The 21131-nt window shown below is 36.2% G+C and overlaps 3 protein-coding genes across 4 annotated transcripts; 1 reads left to right on the top strand and 2 right to left on the bottom strand.

The window, feature by feature from the left end:
• Window positions 1-352: 352 nt before the first annotated feature.
• Window positions 353-5179, bottom strand: LOC122289917. The gene is made up of 6 exons (XM_043097312.1): window positions 4567-5179; window positions 3492-3705; window positions 2775-2954; window positions 2418-2520; window positions 1981-2325; window positions 353-1850 (listed from the first exon to the last, which is right to left on the bottom strand). Exons 2-6 carry the CDS (start codon window positions 3633-3635, stop codon window positions 505-507), a joined length of 2118 nt encoding a protein of 705 aa, XP_042953246.1. The 5' UTR covers window positions 3636-3705; window positions 4567-5179; the 3' UTR covers window positions 353-504.
• Window positions 5180-7299: 2120 nt separating this feature from the next.
• Window positions 7300-11992, top strand: LOC122290265 (flavin-containing monooxygenase FMO GS-OX-like 4). Of its 2 annotated transcripts, none has more exons than XR_006236342.1 (7): window positions 7300-8054; window positions 8154-8224; window positions 10424-10576; window positions 10696-10778; window positions 10922-11053; window positions 11141-11314; window positions 11634-11776. XR_006236342.1 is itself a non-coding variant. In XM_043097886.1 (7 exons), the coding sequence occupies exons 1-7, from the start codon at window positions 7310-7312 to the stop codon at window positions 11844-11846; spliced, it is 1575 nt and encodes a 524-aa protein (XP_042953820.1). In that variant the 5' UTR covers window positions 7303-7309; the 3' UTR covers window positions 11847-11992. The 2 variants fall into 2 exon arrangements, 1 of the variants encoding a protein (XP_042953820.1); XM_043097886.1 differs by having other exon boundaries at window positions 7303-8054; window positions 10922-11057; window positions 11634-11992.
• A 1129-nt stretch (window positions 11993-13121) lies between these two features.
• Window positions 13122-15209, bottom strand: LOC122289387 (protein FAR1-RELATED SEQUENCE 5-like). Its single transcript, XM_043096359.1, has 5 exons — window positions 15113-15209; window positions 14890-14998; window positions 14744-14844; window positions 14583-14685; window positions 13122-14268 (listed from the first exon to the last, which is right to left on the bottom strand). Exons 1-5 carry the CDS (start codon window positions 15207-15209, stop codon window positions 13122-13124), a joined length of 1557 nt encoding a protein of 518 aa, XP_042952293.1.
• Between the last annotated feature and the right edge of the window lie 5922 nt (window positions 15210-21131).

The following is a 21131-nucleotide window of genomic DNA, read 5'->3' as shown; positions in this document are numbered from 1 at the left end:
AGCTTACCTTCTATATGAACTTCTGATTTCTAGCCCAAAATTTTATTACTCTTGTTCTCATGGCTTCTGTTATCTATTAAAGCTGGGTCTGTAAAGCATCATCCTATTGAATCATGTGGGAAGTTACAGTTGAGTGCCTAGCGTTCGGTTTATCCAACAAGTTGATGTAAAACAACTGCCTTTCTCAGACCAGACAACTTTTTCAGTCATCTTCCTCTTTTGTTGAAGATATAATTGCAAAAGGTATTGCCACAATGAATCTTCTTCTTCTTCTTCTTCTTTTATATTCAGAATGAATCTAGAAGTTCGAAAAGGGGGAAAAGTGTTGCCGTAGCTACTGGAGACCAAAACAAGTAAAAAAAATAAAGTAACTAGACTATTTTCGAATCAGAAATAGTAGCATAAAAACTACTAGCAGTAAGCATAAAGCTTCCTCCCCACTAGTAGCAATAATAACCTTAAGTCCGTGAATAGTGCTACTCCCATTCTAGAAAGAATTCTTTGTTAAAATTTTTTCCTCTTAACACAATTGATTCTTGATCGTCTGTTTCTCACTGGTGCGCACCAGTTCTGTCCATTAGCCATCCTTGCTCTGATCTTTCGATACTCTCTTGATCTTAGAACCCCTTCCAGAATGTTTATATCCTCACGAATCTCGTGTCTGGAAAGGCATGCAAGACCAGGAAGTATGTCCTTCTGAAAATCTTTCATTCTCCTACCCCTTTTTAACTTAAAAGCAGAATCTTTTGTCTCCATGTCATTTACTTCAAATGGCTTTGACGATACAGAATACTCATCTGCACTGCATTCTTTTAAGTTTAGAGCAATTAACTCAAAAGAATCGGAAGAACACAGGGGCTGCTCCCTCTCCTCACTTTTCGTCTCAGTTAGTCCTGCTTCGGCAGAACAATCATGATTAGCAGATGTCATCTCCAATGAGAAATGGACAAGTGATTCAGCTGCCCTATGGATCAATGCATCTGCTTCAGATGATTCTTCTTTGTGATCGAAGCATTCATGTTTCAAGTCACTGCTGTCAGAAAATTCTCGGTCCTGATTGCCTGACGAGGTTTCTGGAACTTGACACCCTAAATGGGTTCCGGGAAACTGATCAAAAGGACCAAGATTTGAACTACCCATTTCAATCCTAGATTGCATTGTCTTCACGCTGCTGGAGTCGTTATCACCATTGCTGTGGGACTTGCAAGAAGCATGATATTCATCGCCACATCCATCTTGAACTGTATTTTGACTTTGACCAGAACCTGAAAGCATAACATCGACTTTGCTCTGCTCAAAGTTTATCTGTCTAGTAGCTATAGCTGTACAATTTGGGTCATGTAAAAGATCATTTTTAAGTTCCAACACGAACCCATTACTGCCATCCTTGGGGTAACTACTGTGGCCACCAAGGTCTTCGCAAAGGCCTGGTGGGGGCCCGGACACGGCCTCAACACCTAAAAGGCCAACTTCACTTCCACCCACTCCGTCAACCTTGAAACTTCTAGCCTGAATTTCCGTTATATTGCTTCTGCTGTTGGACTCTACCAAAGAAGAATTCACTGCATCATCTTGGTGAGGCAAGTCAGAGATGTCATTTGAGCACCGTTTGTTTTCTTTTCCCCGAGTGATGGATGCACAATTGTCCTCCTGAACCCTGCCAACTAGCTCAATGAAAACCTGTGCTGAGTTGGCTGTTGAAGGATGGGCCAACATAATATCATTTGAGCAACAAGAAGATTCATCAAGCTGAACTTTGTTAAGGTCTAAATGTGCTTTACAGAAAGTGAGCTGTTGCATCTTGGTGGACTGATTGCCAGTAGGGATATTAGAATTGCAGTCTTTAAATTCTGAAGGAAGGGAAAACATATCGTAATGATTAAACATACCAGAATTAGAATTTTGTTGAATCCTAATGATAAAAAGAGCTTAATTGCACAAGGCTACATGTCAAGAAGATGACTTCATGTATACAGGTACCTTTATTTAAATTGACCTGCTCTTGATGGCACTTTAGGTCATCCAGAAGAGTGTGACTATCTGCAGTTCCATCCTGTAAATCTTTCTTCACACCACTTGAGATGACTGCATCGGAGAGTACAGAAAATCCCGGCTGATGCTTGCTACCAGAATGAGGTGTCGGAGTAGTATATCTGAAAGAAGGTGCATCTTTTTCACCTTCATTTGATACCCTCTCAATTGACTCTTCTAAGTCAATAATGATGCGAGCGCAGGAATGGGCTTTTTTATCAAGCCAAGTTTTCTTAGCACTCCCCTCTCTCCAATTGTCATAACCAGAGCTCAAGGAGAGCTTCAACTCTGGATCTGAAACATTATCGCCACCAAGAAAAAAAAACTTCAAATTCAATGCTTCTCTTAGGTGATTGAAAATATTCCAACTCTTCGAAAAATTTTACCATGATCACAAGAAAGTTGAAGATCTCGAGGCCCCTGCCAAAGATTATAGGGCATGCCCTGGTGCCCTTCTAACATGTGGTCTGTAGATAGAGTAGGGCCCGCCTAAAGGACAAACTTATCAAATTAACAGTAACATATAGCATATCATTGAAAAAAATAGGTTAGTTGTGCAAGGTGGATGGATATAATGCATTCAAAGCCACCTAAAATGCAGGTAAGAGCAAATAAACCTATGACTGAGTTTTAGATCCCATCATAGAGTAAAGAAAATTTTTAATCCAGCTCCTCTTAAATAGTCATTCAAATGGTAACTCTCCAAAAACAGAATGTCCCGAAAGTTGGAGGCTTCTACTTACCATTTGAATTGAGGAAAACAATGTTTCTTTTGCAAGTGGTTCATATCTTGCTGAATTTGCAAAAGGGAACGACTTTGAATGGGCGCTTGCTTTCCTCAAATTGTATCTATCAAACTCCCTCCAAGCAAGATTCTCCATTAGTGTCTTCTGTTTCAAATATAATCGATGGAGTTCCTCAACCTGGATATAAATCAGTAGCAAAAATGAGAAAATACTTCCCATCTCAACATAGATGGGATGTGTTCCTATTGGGCTGTCTTAAAATACATATTAGTTTTAAAAAAGAAAGCATTTATCCATTAACTTCTCATAATTGTTTCTTTAAAGTTTGGATCCACTCTTGATCTACCAAAGGTTAAGAAATATATTTGTGTTACCATATTCCATTAAAATGCATGCCAAATCCCACAACCATATATTCCCATCTCAAAAAAAGTCTCTCTCTCTCTCTTTTTTTTTTTTTTTCTTTTTTCTTTTGCGTGTAATTTTGTAACTACGTGCATGCTCCATCACTACAAGTAGAAGCCATACTTTAAAGAGAAAGTCCCAAATGCCTCTAAAGTCCAGTTAATCTAAGTAGCTAAAAAGTAGCAATCCATAAGCAATTTAAATCATTTATGTGTATCAAACATAGGGGACATAATTATGTCAAAACAAGATATATAGTCCTAACTGAAGTCAATGTATAAATCAACAAAAGTGATGGTGTCTGCACACCTGCTTCCTAAATATAACGTCCTGGCTAAGCATAGTCTTCTTTAAAGCTTCTTTGAGAGACTCAGCATACATTTGTACTGAACTCAAATCAAAATCTCCTTGCTTCAGCATGACGTCCATGGCAAAATCAAAAGATGATGGCATCAAAACTGAGGTTGCATCTTAGGAATAGCAATTTGTGAGGTTTTCACTGCCCCATCCCTGAACAGCTCTCCTGGGAAGAAATGATTATCAAGACACCCAATTTCGAAAAGTTAAAGGTAAAGCTTTTAACATAAGTGCGGTGCTGCAACAATTAGATAATCATTGAGAATGCACCACAATACGAATAAAATTTAATTGTGGAAATCCGACTTCCCAGTTCCCACCAATTGAAGTATTTGTTCGATCAATGTACAATCTGAACAGCTCCAGAAGGTTGATTCACGTTTGAAATAAAAACGAACAAGCACACATGATATAATGCTGTTTACAGGTCATACCGTCCCACAAAATGCGTCATGAGTGTAACAGTGGGTAGGCCCAAAAATGCTTCCCCAATCCATACAAGCCACGATAACAAAACAGTAATACTGTATCAGAGTGAAAGATTAAATTTTGCTCAGACAAAACGTCTTTCTCTTTTGAGTCTGATTCTAATTCCAATTTGTACCGACCAGTAAATCATTCATTTTCAATCTTGATATTAACGAGAACGGAAAGGAGCACATTTCTGGAAAAAATCCAAGATTTTCAGCTTCTCTCGTTGTGATTGCTTTATTTATTCATATGGGTAATCTCCACCGATGGTTTTTATAGTAAATTACTAATAAAGTTAACGAGAATGACACTGTACATACAAAATCAAGTAATTACTTTGTTCCCAATAACAACTGGAAAATATATAATTTTTCAGAAGAATAATTAACCTGGTAATGAGCAACTACACACAAACATTTTACCATAATAGTTCTCGTATCATATCTTAGAAAAAGAAAAACCCCAAAATTTAAGATTTTGTACCTTTACCACGACGGAACTAGTCAATAGAAAACAGAGAGAGAGAGAGAGAGAGAGAGAGAGAGAGAGAGTTTACCTTGAGGCAGGGAAACCTAAAAAGAAAAAAGCTTTCCTCCATTAGAATATCTGCTTCGGCTTCTAGTTTGTCCAGAAAATCATCATTTTACAAAGAATATCACAGTGCATCATACAACAGAAGCAAAGAAAATGGCCAAAACCACAGTTCAGAAAAAAGGGGGGGGGGGGGGGGGGGGGGAGAGAGAGAGAGAGAGAGAGAAGGGAAAGAAATATGAGAGAGATACAGAGAGCAGAAAGGGAATCAGATCGCTGGGGATAAAAGTAAAAGGTCTGGGGTGAAAATGACCCCTCTCCCTCTCTCTCTGGGTGTGTGTTCGTTCGGGAGTGGATAAATAGGCGTGGAAATCGTATCTCTCTTTCAGGCAGTTATTACACAACACAAACTCTCTGCCTCCTTACTCTCCGCTCCTCTCCCTCCCTCTCTCTCTCTCTCTCTCTCTCGGTTTTCTTTGCTTTTCGCACTTTAAGATCTCCGGCTTAAAAAGAGGAGCGGTCAGAGTCAGAGAGACATGCTGGGAGTGGGGACTGTGGGACAGGCACACAATATCAACTGCAACTGTAAGCCCGAGGTTGCCTATTAGTTTTGCTTTCGGTTTCCCTCATTTTTACGTTCTTCTCCCTTAACTATTTGTCCTTTGCTTTCTTGGGTAAATTAATACTACCCCAAAGTTCCCTATCTTCTTCCCCTATGGCTATGGATGGACTGCCCAACAGCCTGTCCTCCCACTTATAGACACCTCTCTCTCTCTCTCTCTCATTGGACTCCCAACATTAACCACGACATATAGCTTAGTATCCTCGTAATCCCCAGACTAATCATGTCGATTGATCACCATTTTTTAGAATTTGGGACTTGGAATAGAATACAAGAGATATTATTATTTTTTAAAAAAAAAAGAATCTTTGTACAAATAACAATAAATAATATGACTATTTTTTTTTATAAATATCTCTTTTACTTTAATTTTTAAAAATTAACTTGTTAATTGAGCTTCATATAACTGTGACAACTTGCATTAAAGAAGTAGTTTTTCTAGCAGTTTGAAACAACAAAATCAAACCTCAGGTCCATGCTTCTTCGTCCATTTCTATATTGATGCTTCAATAAAAAGATTGTTGGCCAAAAATTGTTTGTCCTTTTTTCTCTGTAATGCTTCCAATTGTTCAATGCGTCCGCCGCCCGACGTTCAAATAGTTCCAAAACTGTGAAGTCTGGTGTTGACATCTAATAGGAGTTTCACCTCAGCTGCCCTACCGCCATCTTGCAAAATATCAAGACTTCAAGATTTTATTTTTGGGTACCCTTTTCCTTTAGCTTGATTGATAGTGTACAAACATAGTGTATTATTTAAAAAAAAGAGTAAAATTTATTATTAAAAATTTAATTTATTTATGTAGATCTCATATTTATTACTCTTTTTAAAAAAGATTCTGCGAGAATACTTACACAACTTAAAACTGTAAATATCTTTTTTTATTTTTATACTCATTTTATTTACATTGCAAACCATCTATGAAAATTAAGCATGTGCATAATCTTAAAAGTCATATCTCAACGAAGACTGCAAATCATGAATTGCCAATGTTGATAATCTATCATAATTTATGAAGCAAGACGATGGTAAAATGGGATGCATGATTTTTAAAATTTTCAAATATATATGATATAAATTTTTCATTTCAAAATTAGTACCATAATTACTTTCTCCAATGAATTTTATAATTTTATATGTCATTCGTGTTATCATTTATAAGAGGAATATTAGATTTATAAAGCCGTCTAAAAAAAATTAATATGATTATATATGATGAGTGAGGTTTATTTTATTAAAAACAATTATAACCCAAAGTTAATTTATAATTTTATAAAAATTATACTCATCATTTTCACACCACACATCATATATAATATTTTAATTTTTTTAAAATTTTCGTTCTCACCAAATATATGGTGGTGCATGAATGAGAAACATAATAACTCAATTAATTTATAAAGAATTAAAAAAATTAAAAAATTATAATATAAGAGGTGTGGAATGATGAATATTAAAATTCATAAATTTAATTTTATGATTTTTTTTTTAAAAATAATATAGCCACAAATAAATTATATAAAACATAAATTTGTAAAATGATGTGATTTATACATTACGTCAAATTATAAAATTATTTTTATCATAAATAAATTTAATAAATTATTTAAAATAAGGTTAATTTATTAATTTATTCTTATATAATTTTTTGTGTACGGATGACAGAGGCAGCATTGACAACTGGCACTTGACATGGCTGCCTCACTGTACGAACAAACCAACCTTGGGCCACCATAGCGAATTACCATCTCTACCCAATGAAGCCCACTGTGCAAAAAAGTCGCGTCACGTTACCAATAGTTTGACATGCTAATTTTTTTAAGAAAATAATAATAATACTTTCGTTATTATAATTACAGTCGAACACTAAGGACTAATATATATTAATATTGATTTATTTATATTTAAAATTTAAATTAATATTATTTTTAATAAAATTTATTTTTTTATCAATTATATTATATTAATACACATTAATACAAAATTATATTTATAATTATATTTTTCCTAATAATAATAATATCTTAGTTTAAAATTGTTTACAAATTATAAAAAAATGAAAAAGAAAAAAAGAAAGAAAGAGATCTCTAGCTATAATAATCGGTAGTACAAATATCTTGTCGTGTGCGACTTTGCCTTCTTGGCCCCATGCATCTGAAAGATGTGGCACTCATAATTCATAACCATCGCATAGTACTCATCAGTCATCACAATCGCCGTGTTCCTCTTCCCCGCCCTGGGCAAGTGAAGTACGAGCAAACTCATATATACGACCTAGTCTTCTGTCGTACTATAATGCCAATCCCTGCAGAAACTACAGCAATAACAATCCAACGCCTGTCCATGACACCCGTGTCCAATTCGGTCATCTCCCGCCACGTGGCCGTGATTGGAGCCGGAGCCGCCGGGCTCGTGACGGCTCGAGAGCTCCGGCGTAAGGGACACAGCGTCGTCGTCTTCGAGCGTGGTGACCAGGTGGGCGGCACCTGGGTGTATACTACGATGGTCGAGTCCGACCATCTCGGACTCGACCCGACTCGGACTAGGGTCAACAGCAGCCTATACTGCTCCCTCCGCACCAACCTCCCCCGCGAGTCCATGGGCTTCAGCGACTACCCGTTCTTCTCCAGAGACGACCCGGACCGAGACCCGAGACGGTTCCCGGGTCACCGAGAGGTCCTCATGTATCTCAAAGACTTCGCGCGCGAGTTTCGGATCGGTGAATTGGTGCAGTTCGAGACAGAGGTTGTGCGCGTGAGATTAATGGAGGGCTCGAAATGGAATGTAAAATCCAGAAAGAGAGACGAAGATGAAGCTGGTTTTGATGAGATTTTTGACGCCGTTGTTGTATGTAATGGGCATTTTACCGAACCTCGGATCGCCTTGATTCCGGGTAAGTCTTTGCATACAAGTTTGGGCATAAACTCTAAATAACCAAAGCCTTATGAAGCTTACTCTTGGTACTTGTTGATGTTTATTATTGTACTTGCAGGTATGAATGAATGGCCGGGGAAGCAAATGCATAGCCACAATTATCGAGTTCCCGAGCCTTTTCGAGATCAAGTATGTGCCAGGTTTCTAGCTTCTTTATCCTTTGCGCTTGCGCTTTTGTGTGAGTGTGTGCGTGATGCGTGTTGTGGTAATTCCATTTACATTTCTGGTTCTGTGACCTCGTCTCCATTTAAATATGCCATGCATGGTGGTTTGTAAAGGGCATTGCTTGATGCCTAGAGAATATTCAGATGTGTTTGGATGAATTTCATATAATTGACCATTGAGAATTCTTTGGTTGATTGCCAGCACCACTATACTTTCTCATTTTAGGCCTATGTTCCTCGGTTTTTCCATTGCTGTGGACGTGTATAGATAATTTAGAGTACATGAGATGAATATGTAAGTAGAGTAATTACTAATGCAAGTTACAAGTCCCAACTAGACAAATCCCACATAGGCCCTTCTTAAAAAAGTGAGTCCCATTAAAAAAGAATGGTTTTTTTTTTTAACACTTTTTCAAGGTGGGGTCCACTTTTTTACAAATGACTTGTGCTTGTCCATCTGGAGCTTGTACAAGTCATTTCTCATGTAAGTAAAGCTCACTGTCATGTTTTTTTAGGGGTGGAGGGTGGTTTCTTTTCACCAACGAGCTAAAAATCACCAGCTCAAGAAAAACAAAACTGAGTATCCCTAGTTCTGTATAATGTCACCTGTGTTGGATGGCATCTCAAAATAAGGCACTCACAATAACTTGCTTGAATTGAGGATTATTGATCAATGCCATCTCCCATAACACCAGATTATGTTATGACCACGTATATAGTTCTTATTTGTGGAGTTTGATGGCATGGTTATGTTTGGCTCTACAAATGCAGCTAGCTAAGGTTGTTTCTTTGTATCAATGGTGTAAAATTGCATTGAATATGTCTCGGTAGGTAAATATGCCTGGAATAAATACTCTGTGTGGACCTTTGTAACAAGCCAAATATTGATTATTATCGGAGATTGTTTTTCCTTTCCTTTCTTTTGGAACAAGTAGAGCACCGACATCATGTTATAAAGAATGCTTAGTGTTGTACCTAAAAAAAAAAAAAAGAATGCTTAGTGTTGTACTATGTGGCTCATATCAAGTGGAACACATTAAATACATATGATGTAACCCTACTTTGGTATAGTGACATTTAGCCGCCGCTTGCTCCTAGGGGGAGTTCGGTTTGGTCCGATCCGGTCCCGGGAGATTTTGTGGACCAGACCGGACCAATTCGGTCTAGGATTTTCCCACCTTGGACCGGACCGAACTGAACAGTCTAAGGACCGGGCCGGTCTAGTCCCATTCGAGACGGTCCAGTCCAGTCAGTCCGTCTGGTCCAACCTTCTTCTTCTTTTTTTAATCGATTGATTAAAAAAAATATATATTTAAAATATTAAATTAAAATTAAGTGACTTATTAAATGAAAATTTCATAATAAATTATACAATTATTAATATATATTAGTATTATATATTATAGTTATACATTAAAGAATATAATAATACATCGATCTAAATATATATAGTTATACACTTAGTATCAATACTATAACTAATAACTATACTAGTAGTATTACTAATATACTATATGTTAATGATAATTTGGTAATACTATATTAAATAATACTCTATGCAATTATAATGATTTAATAATAACATATTAAGTTAACTATATTAATGCTATTATAAATTTATATGTATACTATAATTTATATTATAACTCTTATAATATGTTAATATATTAATATATACTAGTACTATATATATTTATTTATAAAAAAAAATCTACTAGTAATATATATTATAGTTATATGTTAAAGAATATAATACTTATGTAATATTGTGATATATTATTAATTATTTATAGAAATAATAAGATATATATTTTTAATTTTCATTCGGTTCGATCCGGTCCGGGGTGAAAAACCCTTGGACCGCGAACCGGACTGAATTCATTCAGTCCAAAAATGGCCAGTCCGGTCGGTTTCTCCGGTCCGGACTGACCGAATCTCTCCCGTACTTGCTCCTGTGGATGTAGGCATACTGCCGAACCACGTCAAATCTGTGTGTTACTCTTGCTTTCTCTCTCTTTGATTTTCCATACTATTCATCATAATTGCTGCATGTTTCACAACACTTAGCAATTAGAGTGAACAACTTACTGCCCATAACTTCCTTTCAGTTGCAATCCCTTCAACCAGTGATTGGCTTAGCTTATCCTTTTCTTGCTATTGACAGGTTGTAGTTTTGATTGGGAGTTCAGCAAGTGCTGTTGATATTTCACGGGACATAGCCGGTGTTGCCAAAGAAGTCCACATTGCAGCTAGAACAGTTGGGGATGAAACATTTGGAAAACAGCCTGGCTATGATAACATGTGGCTTCATCCTATGGTAAATATCTTGATCCATGTTGGGAATTGGCTGATTATTATGAGAAGTCGAGCAAGTAATCCGAGTGTGATTACGGGGAATGCTGATTAAAGTGCTAACCTTGATAAACTTTGACACAGATAGGAAGTGTCGGTGGAGATGGTACTGTATATTTCCAAGATGGCAGTTTAGTCCTTGCTGATGTCATTCTACACTGCACGGGGTATACTGCATGCTCCATCAACTTGGCATTAGCTTTGATTTAGTACCAAAATCCTCTTTACACAAACTTTCATTTCGTAAAATCTGTGAGTAAACCAAAAATGTTACCTTGAATGATCAGTAGAGGATGTTTGTCTTTTTAAGGTACAAGTATGATTTTCCTTTTCTTGAAACAAATGGCATTGTGACTGTGGATGACAACCGTGTGGGGCCACTGTACAAGCACGTTTTCCCACCAGCCCTGGCCCCGTGGCTTTCCTTTGTTGGATTACCATGGCAGGTTCATCCTTATTATTTGGTTGGATCTTTAATTTGGTCTTAGTTAATGGTGGAAGTAAATAGTTTGCATTGGATTGGTGACAGGTTATTCCTTTCACCATGTTTGAATTACAAAGCAAGTGGATAGCTGGTGTTTTGTCAAATCAATTGATGCTTCCATCACAAGAGGAGATGATGGAAGATGTTGAAGCTTTATACTCGTCACTTGAAGCTGCTGGTACGCTCAAGCGATACACTCATTGTATGGGTATTAGTCAGGTAAATTCATCCTAGTCTGGAGCACACATCATGGATTGATTTTGATTTTATTTTTATGGTGGCACATTTCCAATAAAAGTGTTGTAAAATGATATCCCAAGCTCTTATGGTGCAAGACATCATCTTATCCCCTTTGATCTCGATGGTGAACTTACTCCCTCCTCCCTCCCCACTCCCCAAAAGAAAAAAGAAAAGCCAATAATCATATTGGTGGGTGATTTTTTGTGGAATGATGGCAATCAAATTTAGTGCCTCTAGTTTTTGATTTCTTTACATTAGTCTGGTTATGGTTAGAAAACCTTTTGGATGTCATTTGCAGTTCCAGTACAATAATTGGCTTGCGGCGCAGTGTGGATGTCCTGGAAATGAAGAATGGAGGGTGCAGATGTATCTTGCTAATGGCAGGAACAAACGTGCTCGACCCGAGGCTTACCGCGATGAATGGGAAGATCGTCACTTGGTTTTGCAAGCTCACGAGGACTTCATCAAGTACACCTCCAATATCGTTAGTGACAAATGTGTCTCAGAGTAATCAGGTTTCAAGACTCCCTCAACCCCCGTATCATTTTCTAGGGAAAACCAATGTTGTGTTATTTTCTTGTACTTATCTTTGCTTGATCATTCTTCTGAATGAGAGTGATTGTGATCAATAATATACATGAAGAGTGCATTCTTCCATTCCTTCGCATTGAGGTTGAATAATTACGAGTATTGCACCAGCTAGGAATTGGGCCCGGGTCTGTACCCTGGCAGGGTACCATTCAACCACACAATATCTTAATTGAATTATATGTAATGTATCATAAAGACCATTGGTGCATTTTCTGCTATTAGATACAAAACCGTTGAATTATTTAAACATAGAAAGTTTCCTTAAAATCTCCCTTTCTTTATTATAGTATCTAAGGAGTGTTACCAATACCAAAAACAACAGACTGAAATATTTACTCCTCTAGTTATTACATTAAATACACGATTCATTGTCCGCCCTTTAAATAGATGGTCCATTTTAGTATTTAAGTATTCAACATAGTCATGTTTCCAAGGAGTTCCTATTATTTTTTGCTAAATTATTGGTGAATTATAACTTTTCGTCATCCAATTGCAAATAATTGGAGAATTAAAGGTAAAATGGATTTTTTTGGGTAGAAAATAAGGAACAAGAAGTATGCTGTTCCTTCAGAAGTATTTCTAGGACTCGTCCTTTGCAAGAGCAATTAAGTACATGGAAAAAGCTACTCAGAATAGGTCTCGATTGTTTTTTTTTTTCTAATTTAATGATTAAGAAAGTATTTTTTTACAATTTTTTAATCTCATATTTAAAAAAATATTTTTTAATAATATTGTGAATTTTTTTAAAAGTATTTAAAGAGATTTAAAAAGTATTTAAAAAAAAAAAAGGATTACATGGAATCTTCCCTTGTCTACGAGGCAAAAAATCTAAAAAATGAATATAATCAAACGTAAACTAAGATTTTATATATAAGTATTAAATGTAAAAATTTACTTGATCATGTTGAACTATTTTTCTATTTTGCTTGTCATTCTTGTCACTTCCAGATTTGCTTTTTGCTTGTGGTTTCTTAACTGCTTTATCTATTGTAGACATCTTTCGCTTTGATGGCGGTCTCCCTTTACCTCAAACTATGAGAGGGCTTTATCACTTTACTACTTTGCCCTACCAAGCCATCACTTCTATGTAAAACCTCATTACATTTGGATGAGACATTCGGTATGTGTTGTGAAAGTTGAGAAGATGTACACTTCAACGCATGATACTTCTCCTTTAACATATCAATGTGTTTCATCACGTCCATTTTTTGAACATGTTCTCATATCTTTGTCCAGTAGGATTGTTACTCAAGTCATCATAACTACTCTTAATAAGAGAATATCTACGCTTGATATCTTTCCTCCATCTATCGAGTATGTATATAGGTGGTAGTGAAGTCACTTTTCTTATAGTCAAAACAGTGATTGAATGTCTACACAAAATTCCCCTAAACTCAAACAAACCATAAGTACACTTCACCTCACACTTATTTTCATTGAAGTAAACAAAAAAAGTGACTTCCTTGATAAAATTATCATCAATTTTCACCTCATTGGTCACTGTGTAGGTAGAAATGGCACATTCAGTTTGAAATAACATGTAATGACAGTATAGCTTCCTTCTAAATTCTTCCTGTACCTCTTTAACTTTTACAGTGGTATAAACATCTTGAAATTTCTTCTCAATAGGGTAATGGGTGATGCACGGTATTACACTATTAAAAGAACTGAAATCTGCTTGGACCTCATTCTCAACCTTCCTCCCCAGAGCATTGTCGAGTTGGTTGACAAATTCTTTCAATGTTGTGCTCGAGTGTACATAGTCATCAAAGAAAGCATTCATACTTTCACTACACTGTGTAGTTGTCATACTAGCCCAAAATGTGTCTTTGGCATATACAGGGACCCAATGCATCCATTCGTTATATAACGAACTCAACCAGGCATTCTCTTGAAGATTGTAAGCGTTAAGTACATTTTGCCAATTTTGTTCAAACTCTATACACGTTTGAGAATCATACACTGCTGTCTGAATGTCACTCTTAATAGTATGGTATTGCCCTAGTGACCGAAGCTTCTTGAAAAAATTTTTCATTATGTCCCACAAACAAAATCTATGTCGTGCACATGGAAATACTTTTGCTATGGCTGATTTCATAGTCCTGTCTTGATCGGTTATTATTGCTTTGGGTGCACAGTTATTCATGCATTTCAACCACTTCTCAAACAACCAAACAAAAGTCTCTATATCCTCACTGGATATCAACCCCGCCCCCAAAAGCATAGATTGACCATGATGATTTACCCCCACAAATGGAGCAAATTGCATTCTGTATCTATTAGTCATGTACATGGTATCAAACATAATGACATCACTAAAATACTCGTATGATGGCCTACTTCTGGCATCAGCCCAAAACACGTTTTTTAGTCAGCAATCATGATCCATATCTATGCTATAGAAGAAACCATCATTAATTTTTTGCATCCTACTAAAATACTCGCAAAGAGCTTCTGTGCCACCTTTTCCAAGACAAAGATGTCTTGCTTTTTGAATAAAATTTCTACAATCCTTTTCTACAAATGGTAAGTTCTCATACCCCCGGTCTCAACAACCAATGAGTTAAAATTCTTACTCATTGTGATTCTAGCTCTATCATTCCACTCAAGCCTTCTTTTCATGACCGGGTCCATCTCCTTGTTGCATTTAAAAAACCTTACTTTTCCTGGACTCAAATCGTGATTATGCTCAAGCACAATGGTGGTCAAAAACCACTTCCCATCAATGCTTAATTGGGCGTTGATCTTCGCCTTGCAATCTGTGTTTGTTGTTAGCATTAGCTTGATAACGTTACTTGAAGTGGTCTTTTTTTTTACCTCGATAAACGCAAGCGAATGTGACGTATTTGACAATCTCATCTGCTTCTTTCTTACAACCTTTTTGAACAATACCAAATCCCCTTTGATTGGCATACTGTCTGTAGTATAAAAAAAAATTTCATCACTAGACCCAACAACCATGCCTGTCTTTGGCACTAGACCCAAAAACCATGCCAGTCTTTGGCTCCTTAACATTTTTGTCGTCTACAATTTTGTACATTATAGAAGCATCCTCCTCTTTATCATAAAACTCTGAATCGTATGCAATTTGAACCTCATTAGTCAAATAAAAAAAGTTACTCAAAAACTATGGATTCAAAATATTTCAAAAAAAAAAAAACAGAGAGAATAAACCTAATAACTCACCCAATGGGTCAACTTGGAGGGCTAAAGAGTTGTTAGAAGTTATCTGTGTAACTTGATAAGTATCCCAACTTTCATACTCAAATGTTGATGCATCCATAATCCAAATAATAACTGCAAATGATAGTATTTTGGGTAAGCATACAAAAAAAAGTGCTATTAACTTTTGAGTATTTTGAAAAAACTACATGTATGTCTATACCAACTAACAAATTAAGAAAAAAAAAAGAATATTAGAAAAAAAATCAGTTTCTCAAAGAACTAAGCTAGTATCCTTAACAATTCCTGGATATAACCTAAGAAAAAAGCAATTGGGCTTGAGTTTTCTATCATCATTCGAACAATCTTATGAATTTGATCTTATTTATATTGCTTGAAAACTTTTAAAGAACATAGGGTATAAACAGTGTTATTAAAGATATCCCATTTCGGTATGAACAAGCATTATTAAATCCATGAATGCTATCAACAAATTAAATCTCTAGGACATGAACAAAAATAAGGCAAAAAACATAAATATGATTAGTTAAAAAAAGTTGGAATAAATGGTACCTATTAGTGGATAAGCTAAGCCCGACGCTAGGCCTACAACCCGTCCAAAAAATACCGGATATATGCCCAACCCAACCTGAACCTCTGAATTTAAGGCGCCAACCCTACACAATCCGACCTGTCAACAACGAAATAGGGTCGAACCTGCATGATCCGACCAAAAAAAGAAAAATGCCCTCTTTCTTCTTCATCGGCTGACCTCTACAGTTTACTGATCATACAAATCTCTATAGGAATGCTGAGATTAAAAGAAAAAAGAGAAAAATACTATGAACAGCACAGAAAATTATTGATCTCTTCCTAACCCTTATACATTTTGTTGGAAACCAAATAACAAGTAAAATAATTGGCGACAGATGCATTTTTGCTAGAAAATAAACGACACGACACAGCACCCCCCATCACCACCCAATACTCCCGCAAGGAAAATCATTGAAATCCAATTTTATTCCACAAATGCCAAATCTCATCCATTCCATGGAACAAATCTCATACAGATCTCGCCGCTGCCAACGATCCCAGGATTCCTACCCGTTTTACATTTTCTTGGAAACCAAACAACAAGTAAAACAATAGGTGCCAGAGGCATTTTTGCTAGAAAATAAATGACACGACACGACACAACACCCCCCATCACCACCCAATACTCCAGCGAGGAAAATCATTGAAATCCAATTTTATTCCACAAATGCCAAATCTCATCTATCCCATGGAACAAATCTCATACAGATCTCGCCGCCGGGAATGATCCCAAGTTTCCTGCCCCTTTTACTTTTTTTTGCAAACTAAACAAGTAAAACAATGGGCGGCAGAGGCATTTCTACTAGGCAACAGAGGCGAACGGCTGGAACCGCGAACAGCGAAGTGCATGAGAGTTGAGAGTTGGCATATCTGGACCTCGTGGAGAAGCAACAGAGCCAAATGGCGACTGTGAACGGCGACCGCGAATGGCAAGTTGGCTAGGGTTTGAGGAGAGAAGTCGATTCAAAGCTAAAATTTGTGATCGGTTTCGTCGGTGTCGACCGATATAATACGTAGTCCACTCGTTATTCCACTTGACCCGATGAACCTGACTTTTTTCGGGTGGGCCAATAGCGGGTCTTGCAGACGGATCGGCCTATGACCTTTTATGCACAAGCCTACCCGATGCCAGTACTTAGAAAATGTCAATGGCGAATAATGAAGAATGGTGATGGTGACAGGAGCAATGGGTGTCTTCTTTGGAGTGCTGGACTATTATTTGCGTCAAAAAAATTGCTCTGAATAGCTTGGATAGAGCAGAGCATCAATGGAGGTCTTTAGGGACATTTGGAGGGAAAGAAAGTGACAGGGGAGGCTTAAGCAAGAAATGGAAGTCGAGAAGGCGCACATAAATTTCCTCCTTTTTTTGGTTTTGTTTTTTTATTTTTTTCTTCTGACATAGCACGTGTTACTATACACATTACTATACACATTACATCAGCAAGTGGGAAGGTAGTTGGACCCTGAGTATGGCAGAACTCTGGCCACAAATTGTTTGTCCTTTTTTGTCCGCCGCCCGACGTTCAAATAGTACCAAAACTGTGAAGTCTGGTGTTGACATCTAATAGTAGTTTCAGTACCTCAGCTGCCCTACCGTCATCTTGCAAAATATCAAGACTTCAGGATTTTATTTTTGGGTATCATTTTTCTTTGAGTAATGTTATATACAGTCATTTTTACATATTTTTTACGCACTCCACTGATATAATTGGCTGGATTAATTTTTTTTTAATACACAACCAATCATATCACTGGAGTGCACAAAAGAGTCTGCAAAAATGACTGCACATAAAATTTTCCTTTCCTTTAACTTGACTGGTAGTGTACAAACATAGTGTATTATTAAACAAAACAAAAAAATATATAATTTATTATTAAAAATTTAATTTATTCATATAAGTCTCATATTTATCATTTTTTTTAAAAAGAATTATGCAAAAATACTTACCAAACTTAAAACTGCAAATATCATTTTTTTTTTATACTCATTTTATTTACATTGCAAACCACCTATGAAAATTAAGCATGTGCATGATCTTAAAAGTCCTTTCTCAACGAACACTGCAAATCATAAATTGCCAATGTTGATAATTTATGAAGCAAAACGATGATAAAATGGGATGCATGAATTTTAAAATTTTAAAATATAGATGATATAAATTTTACATTTCAAAATTAGTACCATAATTACTTTCTCCAATGATTTTTATAATTTTATATGTCATTCGTGTTATCATTTATAAGAGGAATATTAGATTCATAAAGCCGTTTAAAAACAATTCATAAAATTAATATGATTATATATGATGGGTGAGATTTATTTTATTAAAAAAAATATAATCCAAAGCTAATTTATAATTTTAGAAAAATTCTACTCATCATTTTCACACCACACATCACCTATGATATATATATATATTTTTTAATTTTTGTTCTCACCAAATATATGGTGATGCATAGATAATAAACATAATAACTCAATTAGTTTAAAAGGAATAAAAAATAATAATAATAAAGAAATGTGATATAAAATGTGTGGAATAATGAATGGTAAAGCTTATAAATTTAATTTTATGATATTTCTCAATATCATAGTAATAAAGAAATTATATAAATATTAAATTATAAATTAATATAATTTATAGAATATGTTAAATTATAAAATTATTTTTATTATAAATTTAATAAATTATATAAAATTACGTTAATTTATAAATTTATTATTATATATATTTTTTAGTGTACGTATGACAGAGGCAGCATTGACGATTGGCGCTTGACATGGCTTCCTACATAAACAAACCAACCTTGGGCCACCATAGCGTATTACCATCTCTACCCAATGAAGCCCATTGTGAAAAAAAGTAAAAAAGTCGCGTCACGTTTCCAGTAGTTTGACGAATAAATCTATCCAACCACCGGTTTTTCAAATGCACGCTGCATGAAAGCTGACATGGCAAACCAGGTTTACTTACATTCCGGTTCAGTGGCTAAATCTCCATCCTCTCTCCCCTCATGAATCCCTAAAAATATCTCTCTCTCTCTCTCTCTCTCTCTCTCTCTCTCTCTCTCTCTCTCTCTCTCTCTCTCTCTCTCTCTCCCCATGATGATTTCTTCTTCCTCATCTGAGAACTACTTTTCGTGTGGGTCTCCAGTTTCTAGTTTTCTGTTTTTAGGCTATAGCCATGGGAGCTTGGATTATTTTAGAATGCTGAATGGTTTTTTAGCTGAAGGTCGTTTGGTTTTTTAGTTGGAATCTGAGGGCCATTCACTTCATCTCAATGGATGGATCTAGAACACCAGGCGTTGACCTACAAATGCATAAAAAGTATGCTTATACCATCTAAGCTGCTCATCCCAATTAGAAAATCTCTTAGATTCTTTCGAGTTCTCTACTTTTCAAGGGGCGCTTTTGAGACCCAGTACATGTAAGTTCTTTGAACCTTTGCTTATCATTTCTTTAGGTCAGTTCTTACCCTTGTCGATAGCACCAAATGGCAACTTTCGGAGGACGAGCAAGGCGACGAAACTGAGCGTTTCAATCAGAGAGACCAACTTGGGCAAGTGGGTTGGGGGAGGGGGGGGGAGGGGGACGGAGGGAGGTAATGCGAGGAGGGGGAGAATTGTATTTTGAATCTTTAATTTCAATTGGTTCTCCTAAACTCCAAAACCAGTGTTTCATTAAAAAAAATAATAATAATAAACAATTCCAGGTCAGCTGGAGTGCGGAAGTTGCAGCACAGTAGGAAGTTGTATAGAATAACTCTAGTTTGACATGCCAATTTTTTTATATTGTTTAGAGCATCAGTAATGGAGTATTCATCTTCATCTTCATCCTTGAATTTGAAGATAATGTCCTTAAAATGTCTTGCATTGGTATATGCATATCTATAATTTTGAATAAATTGTTACAGTGTTTATTCAAAGATGAATAACCACTTTTCATCTTCAAATATTATTTTTATTATTCTTTCTCTCTCCAAACTCCCGACTGGCTCTCTCTTTCTCTCTTTTTCTTTCTTTTTTCTCTCTCTCTCTCTCTCTCTCTCTCTCTCTCTCTCTCTCTCTCTCTCTCTCTCTCTCTCTCTCTCTCTCTCTCTCTCTCTCTCTCTCTCTCTCCTCTTCTCTCTCTCTTTTCTCTTCTCTTCTTTCTCCATCCCCGAACGTCTCCATCCCCGAACGCATATACTTCTCTCTTTTCTCTCTTCTCTCCATCGCCGAACGGCCTCCATCCCCGAACGGCTCTATCTTATTCTCTTCTTCTCTCTCTACCGAACAACTCTCTCTTCTTCTCTTCGACACCCATTTCACCCCTCTCTCTCGTTGCTCTGTTTTCTCTCTTGGACGCCCAAAATTTTCTGTGCTTTCTTCATCAACGGCGGCCTCTTCTCTCGTCCAAAAGGTGATTTCCCCGAACCCATTTGTGGATTTTGGTTGGAGAATATTTTTCTGTGTTATTTGGCCTGATTAGAAATTTTTAGGGTTTTTTTTTTTGATGTGATTGCTCTGAATATTGAATTGAGGATAGAGATAGATAGAAAAAACTGAGTTGGTTCTGAGGTTTGTGGTGATTTCCCCTGATTTGTATTTTAATTTGATTCCCCGAACCTTGTACATGGCATTTCGGTTGAGTTGGTTCTGATGTTTGTTTTGATTTCCCTTGATTTGTACATGCATTTGATTCCTGTCATCATGTACATGGCATTTCGGTTGAGTTGGTTATGAGGTTTGTTTTGATTTCCCCTGATTTGTACATGCATTTGATTCCCCTGATCTTGTACATGGCATTTCAGTGGGACTGCTGTAACAGCCCGCTAGAAATTCAATTGTAAAATTTCTATTAACTTTAGGAACCTCGTGAAAACTTATGGGGTTTTCACGAATCCATTAATTGTATAGGTTTTTGTCTAACTACATAGTTAGTGTTATTATTTACTATGGTATCAGAAGTGTGTTTTTGATTATTGGAGATAGTTAGAAGTGTCAAAATGTATTATGATTTGTGCCATTAGACTCGGAGGGTTATTTAAAGTCTTATGGTGCAATAACATTTTTTCATATTTTCAGACAAAACGTCTGTTCAAAACTGTAGATATTATTGGATAAAAAGAAATATCTTGAGGTAATTTTCGTGAATATTATTGGGTAAAAATATTTTGAGTTGATTTTTATAGATATTATTAGATAAAAATATCTTAAGTTGATTTTTGTAGATATTATTGGATAGAATATTATGAGATAATCTTTTATAGATATTTTGGGTAGGCGAAAACCACACTCAACTCTCAACTCCAGCCTTATCACCTCCCTTATCTCGTCCATAAATATGTCCAGCCAGCACCCATGAACTTATCTTCAATTAAACCTTCCAATAAAAGATTATCAAACACTCTCTCTCAGACAGCTTTTAGGAGTTCTTTTGCACGCCCATTTCGAAGCTATTGTAAGT

Source organism: Carya illinoinensis, chromosome 12 (genome assembly GCF_018687715.1).
Source record: "Carya illinoinensis cultivar Pawnee chromosome 12, C.illinoinensisPawnee_v1, whole genome shotgun sequence".
Classification (NCBI taxonomy): domain Eukaryota; kingdom Viridiplantae; phylum Streptophyta; class Magnoliopsida; order Fagales; family Juglandaceae; genus Carya; species Carya illinoinensis.
Note: the sequence above shows the minus strand (reverse complement) of the source record. Positions and strands in the feature narration are given on the sequence as shown.